At 44.8% G+C, this 17,422-nt stretch overlaps 1 protein-coding gene across 2 annotated transcripts in view; it reads left to right on the top strand.

The window, feature by feature from the left end:
• The first annotated feature begins 1,114 nt into the window (after positions 1-1,114).
• LOC147634945 (Phosphoenolpyruvate carboxylase family protein) overlaps positions 1,115-17,422 on the top strand; it is a 50,052-nt gene continuing 33,744 nt past the window's right edge. The window contains exon 1 of one of the 2 annotated variants that reach the window (XM_086804210.1): positions 1,115-1,714. In XM_086804210.1, the coding sequence (XP_086660336.1) occupies positions 1,342-1,714 (373 nt within the window). In that variant the 5' untranslated portion in view covers positions 1,115-1,341. The remainder of the gene's footprint in view (positions 1,715-17,422) is intronic. The other variant, XM_086804208.1, reaches the window with a different exon arrangement.

Below are 17,422 nucleotides of genomic sequence, written 5' to 3'. Positions count from 1 at the left end.
ATACTATCATTGCCTAAGGTGTCTTCCAGGCTACATGTATATTACATTTGAAGATATGGTCGACATTGACATTAGCTTGTTTGTTGGTGCTTGATAACTCTATTTGCCATACATTCTCTTGTTTATTGAAGCACATTTGGCTTAGTTAAAGTGTCCATCCAATTTATATTGAGATTGTGGGCATTAAGAATCACACTCAATGCTATTTTGTGGTGCCCCCTTTTAGAAAAGTTAGAATTACACGGTCATATGAGGTTGATCCATAAGGGATGGAGGTCCTTCAATTTCATGAACATTACACAATATGTTACCATTGTGTTTTCTTTTAAAGCTCTTCTATGCACATGATCCCGTGCACTCTAAAGTTTATGGGCTTTATGGATTTTACATGGTGAAGGTTGTGTTCGGAGATATATGGATTGTTGATATCTTTTGCGGGTCATGTGTGTGAACTTAAACAGATTGAACGCAACGACGAGACGTTTAATTGTAGGTTCATGATGATGGTACTGTAACACCTGTTTATAGAGATTCCAAGAACACTTTTGTGGGCGTGGAAGAAGACTTTTTCACGAGGCAGAGTCAACACTAGGAACACTCCTAGGCATAGAATAATGGTCTTTGATGGTGAAGCAGAATCTAGCACTAGGAATGCTCTTAGAGATGAGGGCAACGGGCAATGTTTCTACGATGTCATCTAGAAACACTCTTAGAGATGAAGGCAATGTTTCTATGGCCTCATCTAGGTTGACTTAGATTCATGACTTTTTGAGGTTCTCTTATCTTTCATGATGTTTTGGATGGCATTCTTGTTGATCTTTAGATGGTGTCTTCTCTTTGAAGTTCACCAAATGAATATTATGTCTATTTGCATATTATGTTATACTATCTATTTAAGGTGCTATGTTGCATGTGAATTGGACTAGATTATGAAAGTGCTATTGTTGCAACTAATTTTTTGCTATAAACAAAGATTTTATAGATTAGATGTGCTTATACACGAATGGCTATGGCTGAAGAGAATTACTAAGATTAGTTACTTATTGTTTTAGCAATTTCTATCCCAAACATGTGGTGTTGTTTAATATGCTTTTAAGTATCTTAGGTATGGTATGATGGATGCAAGCTTTTGTCTAATTTTGTCTAATGTAGAATTAAACATTAGCTCTTCACATGCATGTGCAAGACTCAGGTGCGCATGCACTCACCCATCGTGTAGGTGGCACATATATGTGCATGTGTGTATGTCAGAAAGAAATCTACCCGCCTCAGTCTAGGCCAGCTTCAAATTAGAAACAAAACCTCATCCAAGCAGGGAAAGTTTTGGTCAAGGCTGTAGACATGTCTGCAATTGCAAGTATGGTGATGGTGGGCAACAGCAACAGCACAAACAGGCCGCTATCCACACTGTCAGCAGCAAACAGGCTTGATCTTCAGAAAACCTCAAAAAAGGCATTAAGGAGTGCCGCTTCTGTAGCAAGCTTGTTGGCATTCTCATCATCATTATCTTCCAAAAGCAGGAAGGGTTTGCGAGTTCTTCACTGCAAGAGGGGAGCCTCTTCAATTGTTGTGAAGTGCAGCACAGGGCAGTCTCCAAGCTCTACTCTCAGGCGCATCTTAGCTTCCCCTGGATTGCACCAAGGGCCTGCCTGCCATGATGCCCTCAGTGCCAAGCTAGTTGAAAATGCAGGCTTCACCTTCACTTTCATGAGTGGTAAGCCCAAGTTGTTTTAGCTCATGATTAGGCTAATCTTACATCATCACAAATGTGTCTGTTTTATTGATTCAGCCTATACCACAGAAGCAAATATTTCATCATCAGAAATGTCTGTTTTTGGGTTTCAGCTCTTATCACAGTAACCCTAAAATCAAGCTTAAAATCAACCCTAAACTTTCAGGTCATGAGCAGGCTGACAACATTTTAAAAAGCGCGGACATCCCACTGTAGTTGTTGGTCTAACCCATACAAAATGGCACCCAATCTATTCTCATCAGACTTCTGCAATTGAAGCTTTGATTGGGTGACCCGGTTTGCATAGGTGAGCTTGCGAAGCCTGCTGTAGGCCCTGAAACTCATCCGCAAGACATACAAGGTATTTTGGAGGCAAGAAATGAGTCTTGCGATCCTCCACAAACCTAGCCCACTCACAAGCCACCACACCAATTAAAGGATCGGTCTGTTGACTCAACCAATCATGCCACCATATATTAACATCTCCCATGAGAGGTTCATAGCATTTAACATGATCCTTTCTTGGTTGGAGCCATGGTGCTAAGATGGTTGTTCCACTCTCAGTGGAATCATCCTTCATCTGTTGCGAGAGGAGCACACAACCTTTCGGCCTCTAGGATCCATCATCCTTCGCCCTCTTGCGCTTCGGCTGTGAGTGTATCTCTCAACTCGGCTCCAGTTGCAAGGGAAGCTTGCAACTGCTCCATGTCCATGGCACATTGGTGCCATTTCTCCTCCGGATCCTCTTGGGTCTTGGGTTGCAAAGCTGGAAGACTATAGCATGAATTGCATCATAGCCATGTAGGTATTCATGGAAGGGGGAATGATCGGAGTAGAGGCTTGTTGTAGAGATAGAGGAGACTGGCTGCACCCTCTCTACCTTGGACTGAAGTCTGATCTTCTTGGTTTTTCCGTGGGAGTGTTGGTGTCTTATTGGTTACTCCGTGGGAGTGTTGGTGCAAGTATACCGGTGTGGGAGGCGTTTATAGCTGCTTCTCGGAAGGCCCACCTTTTGAGAGATGGAGCCACTCTAGTACTTGGGGTGTGCTCCCAGAGCCTAGAAAACAAACCACATAAAAAACCTTAAGAGAAAAATTTTCAGCACCTTCTCTTATCAGAGCCGACACTCTGTACCAATTTAACATGTGATTGATGCGGAAGCGTTTTAATGATAAGATAATGATGCGTAACACTTGCTGAAATCTGAATTGCAGAGTTTAGGGTTGAGAGAGGTACACGATGAACTCCAGATTGGGTCCTACTCCATCCTCTCATGGCCCCCTACCTTATAGTTGTATTTGTTGGAATGGTGGATTCTTGCCCCACGCTTCTCACGTTGCCATGTGGCAGTCAACTATACCACATAGTGGGTCGGGCTCAATTAACCCCTCTATATAGGGCAAAATGCGAATCTGCCAGTTGCACGGCCAGGACTGTGACTGTACAGCTGCTGTACAGCTGGAAGTACAGCTAGTAGGCGATCAGTTTGGAGGCGGCCAGTGAAAAAGGATTACCAACAGCTGCCGGCCCTTTGTAGACAAACGCGCAAGAGAAAAAATCCAGTCGGCCTGTAACTGTTTGGCCAGCACAGTGATGCAACCCTGCTGTCCACCAGCACTAAGGTGAGAGAGAGAGAATCACTCAGCTGCTGCCCAAAACGGAGTGAAGAGCCTGTACGGCCAGCACTGAGAGGGGAGATGTCATGTGCATGATCAATGCCATGTACTTTCTCAGGGCTAATCCAGAAGGGGCAGCCAGTAAAAGATGAGTAGAACCAGAATTTAGGAGCCTCTGTTAGAAGTCATCTCCTGTCTAGTTTTATACACTAGGGCCTTTGTAAGTTTGTTGTGGGTGTGCCCGCCCTTATCAGGTGTTTTATCATTTTTCCTCACTCCCCGCATTTTTCCCCTATTTTTTCCCATTTTTCTGTGGCTTGGGAGGCAGCAATGAGTTGGCAGGAGGATCCATTTGCTGGCCGACTACATCAGATGTGTGTATTGGAGCTGGCCGACTGTATCTGATGTAGTCGTGGACCCTCAGAGCTGGCCGACTGGCTGCATGCTGTTGGCCGACTGAACGGAGTGGCAATACTTTACAGGGAGGAGCTTCGTGACAAAATACATGTGGTACATAGAGATGCAAATGCGAGGTACATGTGTGTCCGAATATGGAGAGAGAGGCTCCGCGAGCTATATGTGGTGGTATGCTACAGGCAAGCCATATAGCTTGTAGAGATGTTCAATAAAGAGTTTTGCCAACTCTGGCGTTTTTACCGTTTTCTTGGTGGCAATAAATTTTGCCATCTTGGTTAACCTATCCACCACCACCTAGACCGAGTCATTCCCTCGACTTGTCGTGGGTAAACCGGTGATGAAATCCATGGAAATGCTTTCCCATTTCCCTTGAGGAATGCTTATTGACCTGACACTTATTGCATTGCAGCACATAAGTCTGGACGTTTTTGAACAAAATAGGCCAATAAAACTGTCTTTTTACTAGTGCATAGGTCTTCTGAATCCCAGGATGACCCTCACTTGGACTATCATGACTTTCTTTAAGAATTTGGGCCCGAAAGTCACCAATAGTTGGTACACATACTCTACCCTTGTAAAGTAAGTACCCGTCGTCAATGGAGTAATTAGCATATTTCTCCCACGTGTCGGGTCGAGCTCGACCGCCGCTACGGGCAATCCGACGTGCCATTACAGGCTACGTGACATTACCCCCCTTTCTAAAGAGTTTTCCTCCTCGAAAACAAACTGGGGAAGTCATTGGTAAGCAAATGTCTAGTAGTACTCACGCAAGCCGTGATTTGGTATTTCAACCAAAACCCCAAGGCAAATTTCATGCCTTGATTTTGCATCATGTCATTAGCACAGAAGCTAATGTACTGGAGAGCACTCTAGTAGCGCAAGTTCTTAGACTATGCTACTAGATATTTGTAGACTACGCTACCATGTTGCATCACCAACTTGTTAAAACTTCTTCTTGGAAAGCTCTACGGCCATAGGAGAAATAAACTAGAGCCAATCTAATCATGCATCACAAGGATTAGTTCCAAAGTTGAGAGATACTTTCTCTCTTAGAGTAACATCTTTGCACAAGCATATGCTCTAGAATCTTGTTGAGTTTCTAACTACCATCAATCTACGGATGGTTAAACTCCACTCTAACTCAGAGTAAATGTAAGTTTTGAAAATTTCCCTTCAAGTATAACAATCAAACTTCCTATCTCTTATGCCATACTATATCTGCGGGCAGACCATATAGTATGTGGAGATGTTTGATAAAGATTCTTGCACCACTACGGGTGTCTGGAGTTACATCCAATCACTTACAACTCTTTGTTGCTATTACCAGACACATCCCTTCAAGTATTGTCTGGACTCACACAACTATTCGAGTTTATGTGATATTTGAGGATATCCCTCCTTTCCCTCAAGAAAGGTTTTTGTCCTCAAAAACTCTACTCTCAAGCGGACTACGCGCTAGTGTCATAGGTCCAAAAACAAATCTAGACCGTGTTTAATATCATATGTTATATTCTTGAGTCCTTCCAAGAAACTTTAAACATCTTGCAGCGAAGATGTGGTATAGTGTCTACGCACATATGGTGGTACTATTGATAAACTGCTTTGCAACAGATCAGTGGTTTCACACTTGTAACAAAGTGCTTCATTGTTGCATATTATTACCCTTCATAAGCGGTTACACACTTATGAATCATTTGGGTGGGTTGTACCATCTATCAAGAAAAATTCCAAACTACTAATAACCACATTATCAATCCACAGATAATGACTGAGCTTGCTGCGAAGCCATAGGTTGCTAGATAATTGATGGTAATTACACAAGCCCAATGTCTCATTACATCATACATTCAATATAAATGCAAACATCACAGTACTTCGTGATGATGAACTTAGGAATTTCATCCTATCCCTGTTTGGTGTTGGTATGAAGTATAACTATGAGAACATTATTTGCTGCCTCCTCATTATAGCGGCAAAGCTACCTACCCATCACAGGTGGCAATTTATCAAGCTATAACCGATGACAAGCAAATAAACGAGTACTCTTGTAAGAACTTCATAACCATATCTCACACCAAGCTCATAATCACTACGGATTAAATGCCAGGGCTTGCAAAATTGAATGTTGTCTAATAGGTAGAGGGGATCATCAAACTACGGATGACCTTGACAACTCACTAGGACTAGTGATGTGTAACTTTTAAGTTACTCCACTCTTCTTGCTTATTCCATACCATCGAACAAATCGGTCCCTCGATTTGAGCAACGTCAACATATTTATGAGTACCTCGATACTCATGGATTGTGGTTCGGTAATTTAAAATGTTGATCTAGAGTATCTTTCACTCGAGGATCTTAATTTTATTAGCAGCTATGTATTAGTAGTGAGTAACTACGTACCCACTATCATCACACTAGTAGCTCCATACTAGTCTGTGAGTAACTCCGTACCCAATGGCGTACCTCCCCCGAGTGGGAGTACCATATACAACCATCTATAACAAGATGCTTAAGTCACTTGCTGCTAAGAAGTGACTACACAAATTGACCCCTCCATTGCACATTGCAGTACAATCTCTGGTATTACAACACGAATTTTTGGACGTCCTTATCATAGAGGTCAACTTAAAAACTAGTGCATAGGTCTTGTGGAGTCTCGGCTGATCTAACCACACCACTGGTGACTTCCTACAAACAACAACCAGGCTCGTCCGGAGTGAGATACTACTCACTATTGCCATGTAAAACCTTATTAAATCCTAGAAATGCTCCACTCATTCCCCAGGGGTCATACGACTTATAGGGTTTACACGCACATGAACTTGTAAGCAAAATAGCCTGTCATGCAATATTACAATTGCTTATGTAGGAAAGTAATATATTTCCCAAATTCATATGGTAGCAACTAAAATGTGCTCACAATCGCACACTTATGTTGAACATAGGCAAGACTACGCTTGCAAAATGCTATAGGGCGTCCCCCATGCATGAAACTGTCCAACCAAACTAGTCTTACTGCTAACCTCTAGATTTAGATCACTCCGAAACTAAATCACTCTGTTAGCACTAGTACACCATCATGGTCTTGCTACCTAGAGCTTCTCCGAACTCTGTAACTGGGTTTTATCCCAACTTATGGCTATATTTGGTAATTTTCAAAGTTCAAATTTTATCTTGCACACTTTATCACTACAGACAAGTGTACATACAGACCTGCCAAAGAGTCAAGTTACATGCACAATCCTTGGCGTCCCATTCCACCAAGACTACAATCGATTCCGTGAGAATTTGATGTCCCATACCATCAAATTACCACCAAACCAATTGATGTGACATATAAAAAGGCTCTTTCCCCCCTCGAAAGATCACCACAAACTCTCGAGCAGTGGGATGTCGACGCATGGCAATAAAAAGAAGAGAAAACCATGCTAGTAAGTTTAAGAACAGTTTTCTTCGTCGATCAACTTCTATAAGGGCATTGAGCATTACATCTCAAGACTATACCCCTTCAGATTTACCTTTGATTTCTACAAATCAATCCTAAATCTGCTATTATTATCTAGGCGTATGCTAATCCCTCAGATTAGTACTCCTAGATAAACCATTCAATTGAGTACTGCTAGCAGCACTGCTAGCCCCTTTATCCCAAGTAATACACACCTTAGGGATTACTTTTACAAGGCAATCTACGTGACTAAATCAAACTAGTCACTACTCTCTAGGCCCAAGTAGTGACACTATTTTGTTACTACCAACAAGGGCTAGCTTACCTCTACGGGCCAAGGCTCTCTTGTTGCTACAAACAGTAAGCAACTTGTTTGGACACAAGGCATAACCACATCAAGACTACGCTTGTACATGGTTCTCATTTGCCAAAGTTTATCACAATCTTCTAGCAACTGTTAAAAGATTGTGAAGGGTTATGAGCACTACGGCTCAATTAGGCTTACCTTGATTTCTCGTGATAAGCACTTCGTCTAATTTGGGCACAACTGACGCCATTGCCGGTCCTCTTAGCCCAAGTAAAACACACCGCAGTTTTAGATTTACACTATAGCCAAACTACGTGACTTTGATGGTCAATACTAAGTCTATTCTCAGCTTAAATTTAGTCTCTCTGAACCAAATGTGTGATCACCACATGTGCTACCCTCAATTCACTTAACTAGGACCAAGTCACTCCGGACTAGACTTGAGTGGTGACACTGCAGAGAAGGTGTGTCTACAGAAGAACACATTTGTTTGTCACTACAAAACAAACACAAATTTGTCCGAACAAAAACTGTAACTCTAGCAAGACGACGTTCGCAAAAGTGGAAATTGAAATCTGGCGAGGCTACGCTCCCAGAGTCTTCATAACAAAAATAAAAATGATCGAGAGGCTGTGCCTTGCCGGGATTATCCCTTGCGGGGATTATCCCTCCTTCCCATCCGAGAGAGAGGATTTGTTTGAATTTAGTTCATTTTTAATTTCATTAAAAATGAATAATGAAATATATATTAAAATAAATAATTTTTTTTTCTCCGCTCGTTGTTGGCCGCTGATGGCTGGTTGGCTGCTGCCCCTGGCCGCCGCCGCCTGGCTGGCCTGGTTGGCCTGGCTGGCCACGCAGGCCGGGTCTCACAGGCAAAGGGTCAGCAAGTCGCCCCCCCCCTCTACACACGTCGCATTTCAGCAACGGGCTTGGGCTGGCCTTCGCCCCCCCCCCCCCCCCCCAACACACAACGCTGGTTGGTCTGGCAAGCTAGCCTTCGCCCCCCCCCCACACACAACGCTGGTTGGTCTGGCATTTCAGCAACGAGCCTGGGCTGGCCTTCGCCCCCCCCCCCCCCACACAAGCTTCAACGAATCTCTTCCGCAGACAGTGGGGCTGGTGTCCGCCCCCCGCACACACAAGCATTAACGAAGTCTTTGGCAGACAATTTCAACGCAGAGAAAAAAAAACAAAACAAAAATTGCTTACCTGCGTTGCTGTGTGTGACGGGGGGAGAGAGAGAGAGAGAGAGAGAGAGAGAGAGAGAGAGAGAGTTCTTCCCTTCCAAATGTCTTGGCGGCCTCCCTCCACACACTCCATTGTGGAGATAAGGGTGAGAAGATGAATGGTTGAAAACCATCGAGTGGGCTCCGGTCCCCCGGTCGCGCGCGGACTCTGACGACCCCATCGAACCACGCTCTGATACCAGTGTTAGATATCCGTAACGCCACTACGGGCGTTACCACGAGAGGGGACGGCCTCTGGCTCACCACCCAGCCATAGAGGAAGAATGAGGATTGCCCCTCATCCCCCAGGCTATATAGTGTGTGGCCTGCCGTCCACACTAGCCTGGCCACCCATGACTCCGCATGGGCGTCCTCTCCCACTGAACCCCGGACATGGCCATCCGGTCTGCCGTCGGTCAGAGGCGTTACAGCCTACGTGATAGAAAGGCACAGGATCATGATGGGCTAGTTGGAGAGCACTTCTCATATGCACGAGACACTTTGGCTCCGCTCATCGTACATGTGTTTAATTGTGCCATTTGTGAGGGTTTCCCGACAAGCTGGACAGAGCATATCATTGTACCACATGGTACCTGGCAACTATAGGACGATCATGATTGGTCATTACTTGGCCAAACTATATGGCTCTATATTGGAGTCGGAGCTGAGCCGATGGGCAGAGAGGCATGGTCATCAAGCACATGGACAAGCTGGCTTCAGGAGAGGATTCACTACCTTGGATCACATACTGACACTTCGGGCACTTATTGAAGAGGGCAAGGCACAGAAGAGAAGGATATACTGCTGCTTTGTGGACTTCCGCAAAGCCTTCGATACCATACCACGTGCCAGGCTTATGCACAGATTGCATGACATTGAGGTACCCAAGGATATGCAGTGGGGGGTATATGCTTTGTATGAGTCTGTGATGACAGGCAGAGTCCGAGCTCTATCTCATAGGGTGACCAGCATGATAGGGGTGAAGCGGGGATGCCTACTATCGCCCACCCTCTTTGGACTGTACATTGATGCGGTCTCTGATTATGTACACAGATTGGGAGGCCCAGGGGCATGCCTGGCAAGGGTGTTGATACCCATCTTGTTATATGCTGACGATATTGTTCTAATCTCAGACTCTCCGGAGGGATTACAGAGACACCTGGATGCATTACAGGCTTTCTGTGCGGATAGAGATCTGACAGTGAACCTTGGGAAAACCAAGGTTATGGTGTTTAACACCACACAGGCATGGGTGACAAGATCAAAGCCTCGATTCACTTTCCAAGGGGAGCTGGTACAGTACGTCAGGTCATATGTCTACTTGGGAGTTACTTTCACAGGACCGCGTTTCTCCCTGAAGGAGGCAGCAACAGCTAGATTAGCTCGAGGGCATGCAACCTTGGGGGCACTTAAGAGGCAGTGTGCACACATACAGTTTCAGGAACCACGCACCAAATTGTGGCTATTTGATACGCTTGTCACAGGACCGCGTTTCTCCCTGAAGGAGGCAGCAACAGCTAGATTAGCTCGAGGGCATGCAACCTTGGGGGCAGTTAAGAGGCAGTGTGCACACATACAGTTTCAGGAACCACGCGCCAAATTGTGGCTATTTGATACGCTTGTCACACCGACCCTCCTGTACGGAGCTCCAATTTGGGGGCCTAGTATACATCACAGATCTCAGAGAGGGACAGATGAGGGATGGAGGCAAATAGAGAGACCACCACTGATTATGATGATTGCCCGCATGATTTGGAGCAAATCAACAGTACCACATGAGATTGTTCGGGCTGAGTTGGGTGCCCCACCAGTAGTAACCGAGGCCCTATTCCAGGCGGTTACCTTTTTACAGCGGCTATGGGAGCTCCCTCAGCAAAGGTACTCCCGATTGGCCTTGAGCAATGAGAAAGAGAGAGAGAGAGAGAGAGAGAGCCTAGAGGCCTAGACTCTAGAGGCTTGGAAGTTGGAAGACTCAAGAGGCTTGAGGGAGAGGTGAGAGAGAGAGAGAGAGAGTCTAGAATCCTAGATAGTAGAGAGTAGGGCCTTGTGTGAGAGGCTTGGAAGTTGGAAGTTACTAAGTTAGAAGAAGCTTGAGGGAGAGAGACTAGAGAGTAGAAAGACTCATAGAGTGTAGCTTGAGGCTTGAGGCTTGAAAGTTGAGAGAGAGAGTTGCTTGAACTTTGAAAACTTGAAGGGGTGTGTGTGTGCTTGTAGCCTTGTTTGTTGGGGTAAAGGCATTATGCCCACCCTTGTAGTGTGTACAAGCCCATAAGTTATAGTACATAGTACACTTAGTACTTTTAATGTACTAAGTGCACTATGTGTACTAGTGCAATATACATGTGTGATAGGGGAGTCACACAATCATCTCATTGAGTTGACTTATCCCCACAACTCTCTCTCTCTCTCTCTCTCTCTCTCTCTCTCTCTCTCTCCCTTGTTTTCTCTGTGTATGTCTCACACACATGAACTCTAACCCTAATTCTCTCCCCATTCAACTGGTATCAGAGCTAGTTATTTTTCTAGGGTTTCGTCGCTGCAGAGAACCTGCGTGTGCTGTATGGATCTGCGTGTTACATCATAGCAGGGGTTGGTCGCCTGCGAGTGCTGGTTCTCGTGTGTTGGGCGCAGCCTGTGTGTGAAGAGGCCAGAAGCGACCAGATACAAGCGCAGGCAGCGCAGCAGGCAGCCTACGCTGCCCAGCAGGCAGTAGCCACGCTGCCCAGCAGGCGCACTTCAGCACACCAACGCCAGGCACCTACAGCAGACGCTTGGTCACAAGCGGTGAACGTCTAGCGAAAACACGTGTAGCGCTACACGTCGAAGGCAGCAAGGCGAAGTCGTCGACTGGCTTTCAGGCGAAGGCGGCGGCAACTGGGCGTGCATCCATTCAGCATTTCTCCCTGAAGGAGGTAGCAGCAGCTAGAGTAGCCTTGGGGGGACTTGAGAGGTAGTGTGCACACATGCAGTTTCAGGAGCCACGCACCAAATTGTGGCTGTTTGATATGCTTGTCACATCGACCCTCCTGTACGGAGCTCCAATTTGGGGGCCTTGTATACATCACAGATCTCAGAGAGGGACAGATGAGGGATGGAGGCAAATGGAGAGACCACTGATTATGATGATTGTCTGCATGATTCGGAGCAAATCATCAGTACCACATGAGATTGTTCGGGCTGAGCTGGGTGCCCCACCAGTAGTAACCAAGGCCCTATTCCAGGCAGTTACCTTTTTACAGCGGCTATGGGAGCTCCCTCAGCAGAGGTACTCCCAATTTGCATTGACCTCATCCATACAGTTGGCAGAGGATGGAGATACTCATTGTTGGTACGCTCAGATGAGATCATGGTTTGACCTACATGGTTTGCGGATAGAGGCACTACCACCCTTTCAGTATAGTGTGGATTGTCCATTTTTGGATCTCACCCGCTCAAAGAAAACCGCGTGATCAGGATCGATATCATCAGAGTGGACACAGAGAGGACATGGACTAGCCCCCTTGATCCCTTAGGCACGAAAATGGCTCATTACAAGAGCCATTTTCTACACCTCTCAGCGGATGATTTTATCACCCGCCTGGCATACATGGATGTACACCTATCACATGGGATACGTTGTGCCATTGGACAGATCCGGACCTCATCACTGCAGCAGCTGCGGATTGAGACAGGGTGATATGTGCATCCAATCTTGGATGACCGCATTTGTCAGCTATGCTACCAGGAGGTAGAGACAGAGGAACACTACATTTGCCGATGTACAGTCTATTATGAGATCCGAGGGACATATCACTACCTCTTCCGAGAGGGTTTTGGGCCGTTATGCAGGGTCATGGAGTTTGAGGATCAGAGATGCTTGGGATTGTTTCTACTTGAGCTCAAGAGACACAGAGAGACCCTCTTGGCAGACAGGAGGCCGAGCCATGATGTACCTAGACAGAGGACCCTGACAGATTTCGTCGGCACCAGCACCAGCAACTCAGCCCACACACTTCTTGATACCTCCTCCATTGGGCCATCAAGGCACGGACCACGCTCCCAGGGAGTCACCACTGATAGAGCAGTTATCTTATGTTGTGTTCGTCGGCCACACCCGCCAAGATACCGACCACGGCATCCTCACCATCACCAGATCAGAGCCATTATTGCTCGGCATCGGAGGCGCCTACCTCGCTTCTACGACCTCTCCATTCTAGACAGCCCCGTGGCGGAGATACTTGATCTAAGGAGAGGGCAACACTTCAACTGATCAGCATACATGGATCTACGTGATATACATTTTTCAGTATTTTCTACTCAGTATCATCTCGGAGTCTTACAGTTGGGTTCTTATAACTGTAGGACAATTAGTTTATTGTACTTTTTAGTCTCATTTAGTTGTTCTCTTTGATGAGACACCAACTTCAGATGTATTCTCAATTTTGGTCTCATAGGCCACTATGGCCTCTTAGAGACGTTAATATATCATTTCATTTCTCTCTCGCGCATGAGCGCTTCTTCTTCTTCTTCTTCTCCCTCTTCTTCCTTCCCTCTTCTTCCTTCTTCTTCCTTCTTCTTCTTCCTTCTTCTCCCCTCCCTCTTCTTCCTTCTTCTTCTTCTTACTCTTCCTCTTCTTCTTCTTCTTCTTCTTCTTCTTTCTTTCTTCATCTTCTTCTGCTCCTGTTCTATTCTTCCTCTTCATCCCCATATCATTCTCAGCTGAAAATTGCTACGTGACATGTCTTTTAAGATTTCAATGTTCAATGATAGCTTGTAAGTGACACTGACAAGTTTTAGCTTCGTGCTACTTTAGTGTTTCTATAATGTTTAGGTCTAAAGCTAAAATTCTGTATGAAAATTATTTAAAACCTTTTAAAAAAATGATGTTTCTTATTTTGGCGCAAATTTTAAAAACGTTTCTTACGCGTTTCATATGTTTCCGTTTCTAACATTTCATACGTTTCTGGTTGCTATGGTTGAACATATCCATATGAAAAACTATATAAATCAGGTTTTTAGCCATTATGTTTACTTGAAACAGTTCAAGGCAAACAACACACAATTCTTCTTGTATGGGCATACAAGGGTTAAGTGTCGAAAAACACTTACAATAAATTGCCAAAAAGAAACAACTTTGCAAAACTCAAAGTATACTTAGCTTTTTCTTGCCAGGTTCGTCATGAAGCCAAAAGAAGTATCTCGTCAATCGTATCCATAAGATATATCTCCATATAGCTTGCTTATAAACTTGATTTATAATCCACAATATCTATATGGAAAGAGTGCTAAACACGGGCACATAAAACTGACTCCATACTTCGAGGATAAATTCTGTAAATCTATAAATCCTTAGTCCAAGCTGTCTATTGCTCATGCTCATGCTCATGACACATGATTGCTTCCATAAGCTCAAGAACAAAACTGTTGATTAGTGTGGTCCGCACTTCTGATCTTTTCTCTTCCTCGTTATTGGAAGGAAGCCTCTGCTTCCGAGAAAGCCTAGGCTCTCATACCATTGTTACCAATTGGAGACCTGGAAGGGAAGATAAACACTTCAAATATACTAAACAGAGTGTCACGTGCATGCCACGTGGACATGCTTCCGCCCTGATCTGGACAGGCAGTAGGACAGAGTCAGACACCTTTTTAGGGCTGAATGGGACCAAGAGGAGTGTAGCCAGTGACCAGCAACAGAGGATGAGAAGGCGTGGACCAGGTGGCAGCCTCACAAGGCTGTGAAAGGCAGCGTGGAGCTTTCATTAGTGCAGCCCCAGCAGTCGATAGGCAGCCAGCAGCAGCCCGACAGGAGGGAAAACGCCAGAATTGTGCTGGTCGGCCGTACAGTGCTTTATGTAAACGGCATACTTTACTTTCTACACCTTTTTGAACAAAGCCAGGAGGCTGAGATACATAAACTTCCTCTTGTAAATCGCCATTCAAAAAGGCAGTTTTGACATCCAGCTGATGTACATGCCATTGTTTGTGTGCAGCCAATGCAATAACATTATGTATGATGACATACGTGAAGTGGGAGCAAAGGTCTCCTCATAGTCAATGCCCTCATTCTGGGCATACCTTTTGGTGAGACTTATGGCGATCAACTGAACCATCAGGCTTACGCTTTAGCTTGAAAACCCATTTTGTGCGAATAGCACGCTTGCCAGGTTACAAGTCACATAACTCCCAAGTACCATTTTTGTCAATGGAGTCCAACTCCGAACGCATGGTTGCCACCCAATTGTCATCCTCCAATGCATCAATATGAGAAATAGGTTCCTCATTACAAGCGGTGGCAACAAGAGCCGTATCCACATAATGGGAAGATGCATGGCGAAAAGCAGCACGTGTATGACCTGGCATAAATGTAGACTGTTTGCTATCACACAAAGTCTCAACTAGCCATCTAGGAACAGTTTTTGACTTCGTAGTATCTGCATCTTCCTCTGCCAATGCATCAATCCTAATCAATTTGAGGCATTTCAGAATCAATTTGGGGCAAGTTCAGCTGCTGATTTTCAGCAGGCATAGGTGGCTGTAAATGAGCTGAAACGGGCTCTACATTATCCACATAGGAATAAAGGCAACAAAGTATCAAACACATCTTCTGGCCCAATAGATGGCTGTCTCGTACATGAGACAAGTGGTTGAGATGCATATTCATGAAAGATAACATCTCTTGACACAATGATCTTGCCTGTATTAGGCACATAGAGTCTGTATCCCTTACTCTCAATCCTATAACCAATGAAAATACATTTGATTGCCTATGCATCAAGCTTATGTCTTTGATGTGTGGGCACATGCACATATGCCAAACGCCCAAAGACTCTCATATGAGTCACCACTGGAATCCTGCCATTCCATGCCTCATAGGCAGTCATAGATTTCAAGGCTTTCATGGGGCAACGGTTAAGCACATAATTGGCACACAACCACCTCAAGCCAAAACTTACTAGGCAGATCCTTGCTCTTGAGCATGCAACGTGCCATCTCCTTGCTCTTGAGCATGCAACGTGCCTTCTCCATAAGTGTACGATTACGTCTCTCTGCAACTCCATTCTGTTGAGGAGTATAGGGAGTAGTATACCGATGAGAAAGACCATGTATGTATGTAGGATGTGAACTCATTTGATAAATATTCTCCCCCTCGATCTGTATGCAATGTGACAAGCTTGTGTCCACAAGCATTTTCAGCCATGGGACATAAGTCTTTGAAAGCTGCAAAGGCACCTGACTTCACTTTTAAACTATACACCCAACAAAACCGAGTGTAGTCATCAATGAACGTGATGAAGTACAAGTGTCCTCCAAAAGATGGAGCCCTCATGGGGCCACAAAGATCACTATGAATGAGCTGTAATGGACGGACAGCCCTCATAGCACCATATTTAGGAAAGGAATTCCTGTGCATCTTTCCAAGAATGCATCCCTCACATACATGCTTGAATGGAACCTCCATAGGAGGAAGCTCATGCACCATACCTTGCTTCTACAAGCGTACAAGAGATGGGAAATTAAGGTGACCAAACCGAGCATGCCATAACTCAGTGTCACTCTAACACACAGGAGGTGGATGCAATCATAGCATCATGAGAATGAGTATTCATGTCATACATGTCAAGCTTATACAAGCCACTGCATAATGTCCCACAAAGCATAAGAGAAGCTGAATCTTTGCTGTCATACACTGAGCAACAATGGTCAGAAAAGTGAACCTTGAACCCAGATAATGCAAGGGCTGAAACAGAAATGAGATTCTTCTTAATGCCTGGTACATATAAAGTGTCACAAAGAGTAAAACTGTCCCCATTACATGCTATTAGCTCCACATTGCCAATGCCTTTAATGGAGTAAGAGGCATCATTGGCACACAGAACTATGCCACCTGGAGGTGAATCTTGCAAAGTGGCAAATAGATCCCTGCAAGAAGTGATGTGCTTAGAAGCACCACTATCAAAGTACCAATCTTCAGCTGAGATAGACATACAAGAAGCAGGCAAACTGCATGTAACCACTAATGCATAGCCCTCATGAGCAAAGTTGACTCTTCTTTAGTGTCCACTGTAGCAGCCAAACCTTGCTGCTTCTTTTTCTTTTCACTCTCAATGCGCTTTTTGCATTCCTCAATGAGATGGCTAGGTTTTCTGCAATAGTTGCATCTCTTCTTTTTCTTGGTTTCACCCTCTTTAGACGAGGTAGAATCTGAATGGGCATGTGGTTTGCCCTTAGGCTTACCACTAGATGCAGCCCCAGATTTACCTTTGTTTCGATCAAAAGCACCAAATGTCTAAGCAGCAGAAAGCATAGTAATCCTGCTAGAATGAGACTGCTCCTCCTACAATAAGAGAGTCACCAACTCATCAAAGGTATACAAGTTTGGATTACCCTTCATGAGTAAATGAAGAGTAGTAGCAAAACCCTGATAGGATTTTGGCAAACCCTGAAGCACTGTAGATGCAAGTGAGCCATCTGGAATGACCTCATCAATGTTGATGAGTTGCTCTCGCAAATCCTTGATGCGGGTAAGGAACTTGTCCATTGAATCACCCTCATCCATATGCTTAGACTCAATCTTCTTGCGAGGATCCATTCCCATAACTTACGGTGGCGGCTCTTTAGAGGTTTAATCTGGTGTTGTCTGTGCATCTCTCTCTGTCTCTAGCTGTAACCAGGATCATTGTAACCCATGGATACTTT

This window comes from Cibotium barometz, chromosome 10 (genome assembly GCF_041138505.1).
Source record: "Cibotium barometz isolate CiBa-2024 chromosome 10, ASM4113850v1, whole genome shotgun sequence".
Classification (NCBI taxonomy): Eukaryota; Viridiplantae; Streptophyta; class Polypodiopsida; order Cyatheales; family Cibotiaceae; genus Cibotium; species Cibotium barometz.
This window is presented reverse-complemented; position numbering and strand designations above follow the sequence as displayed.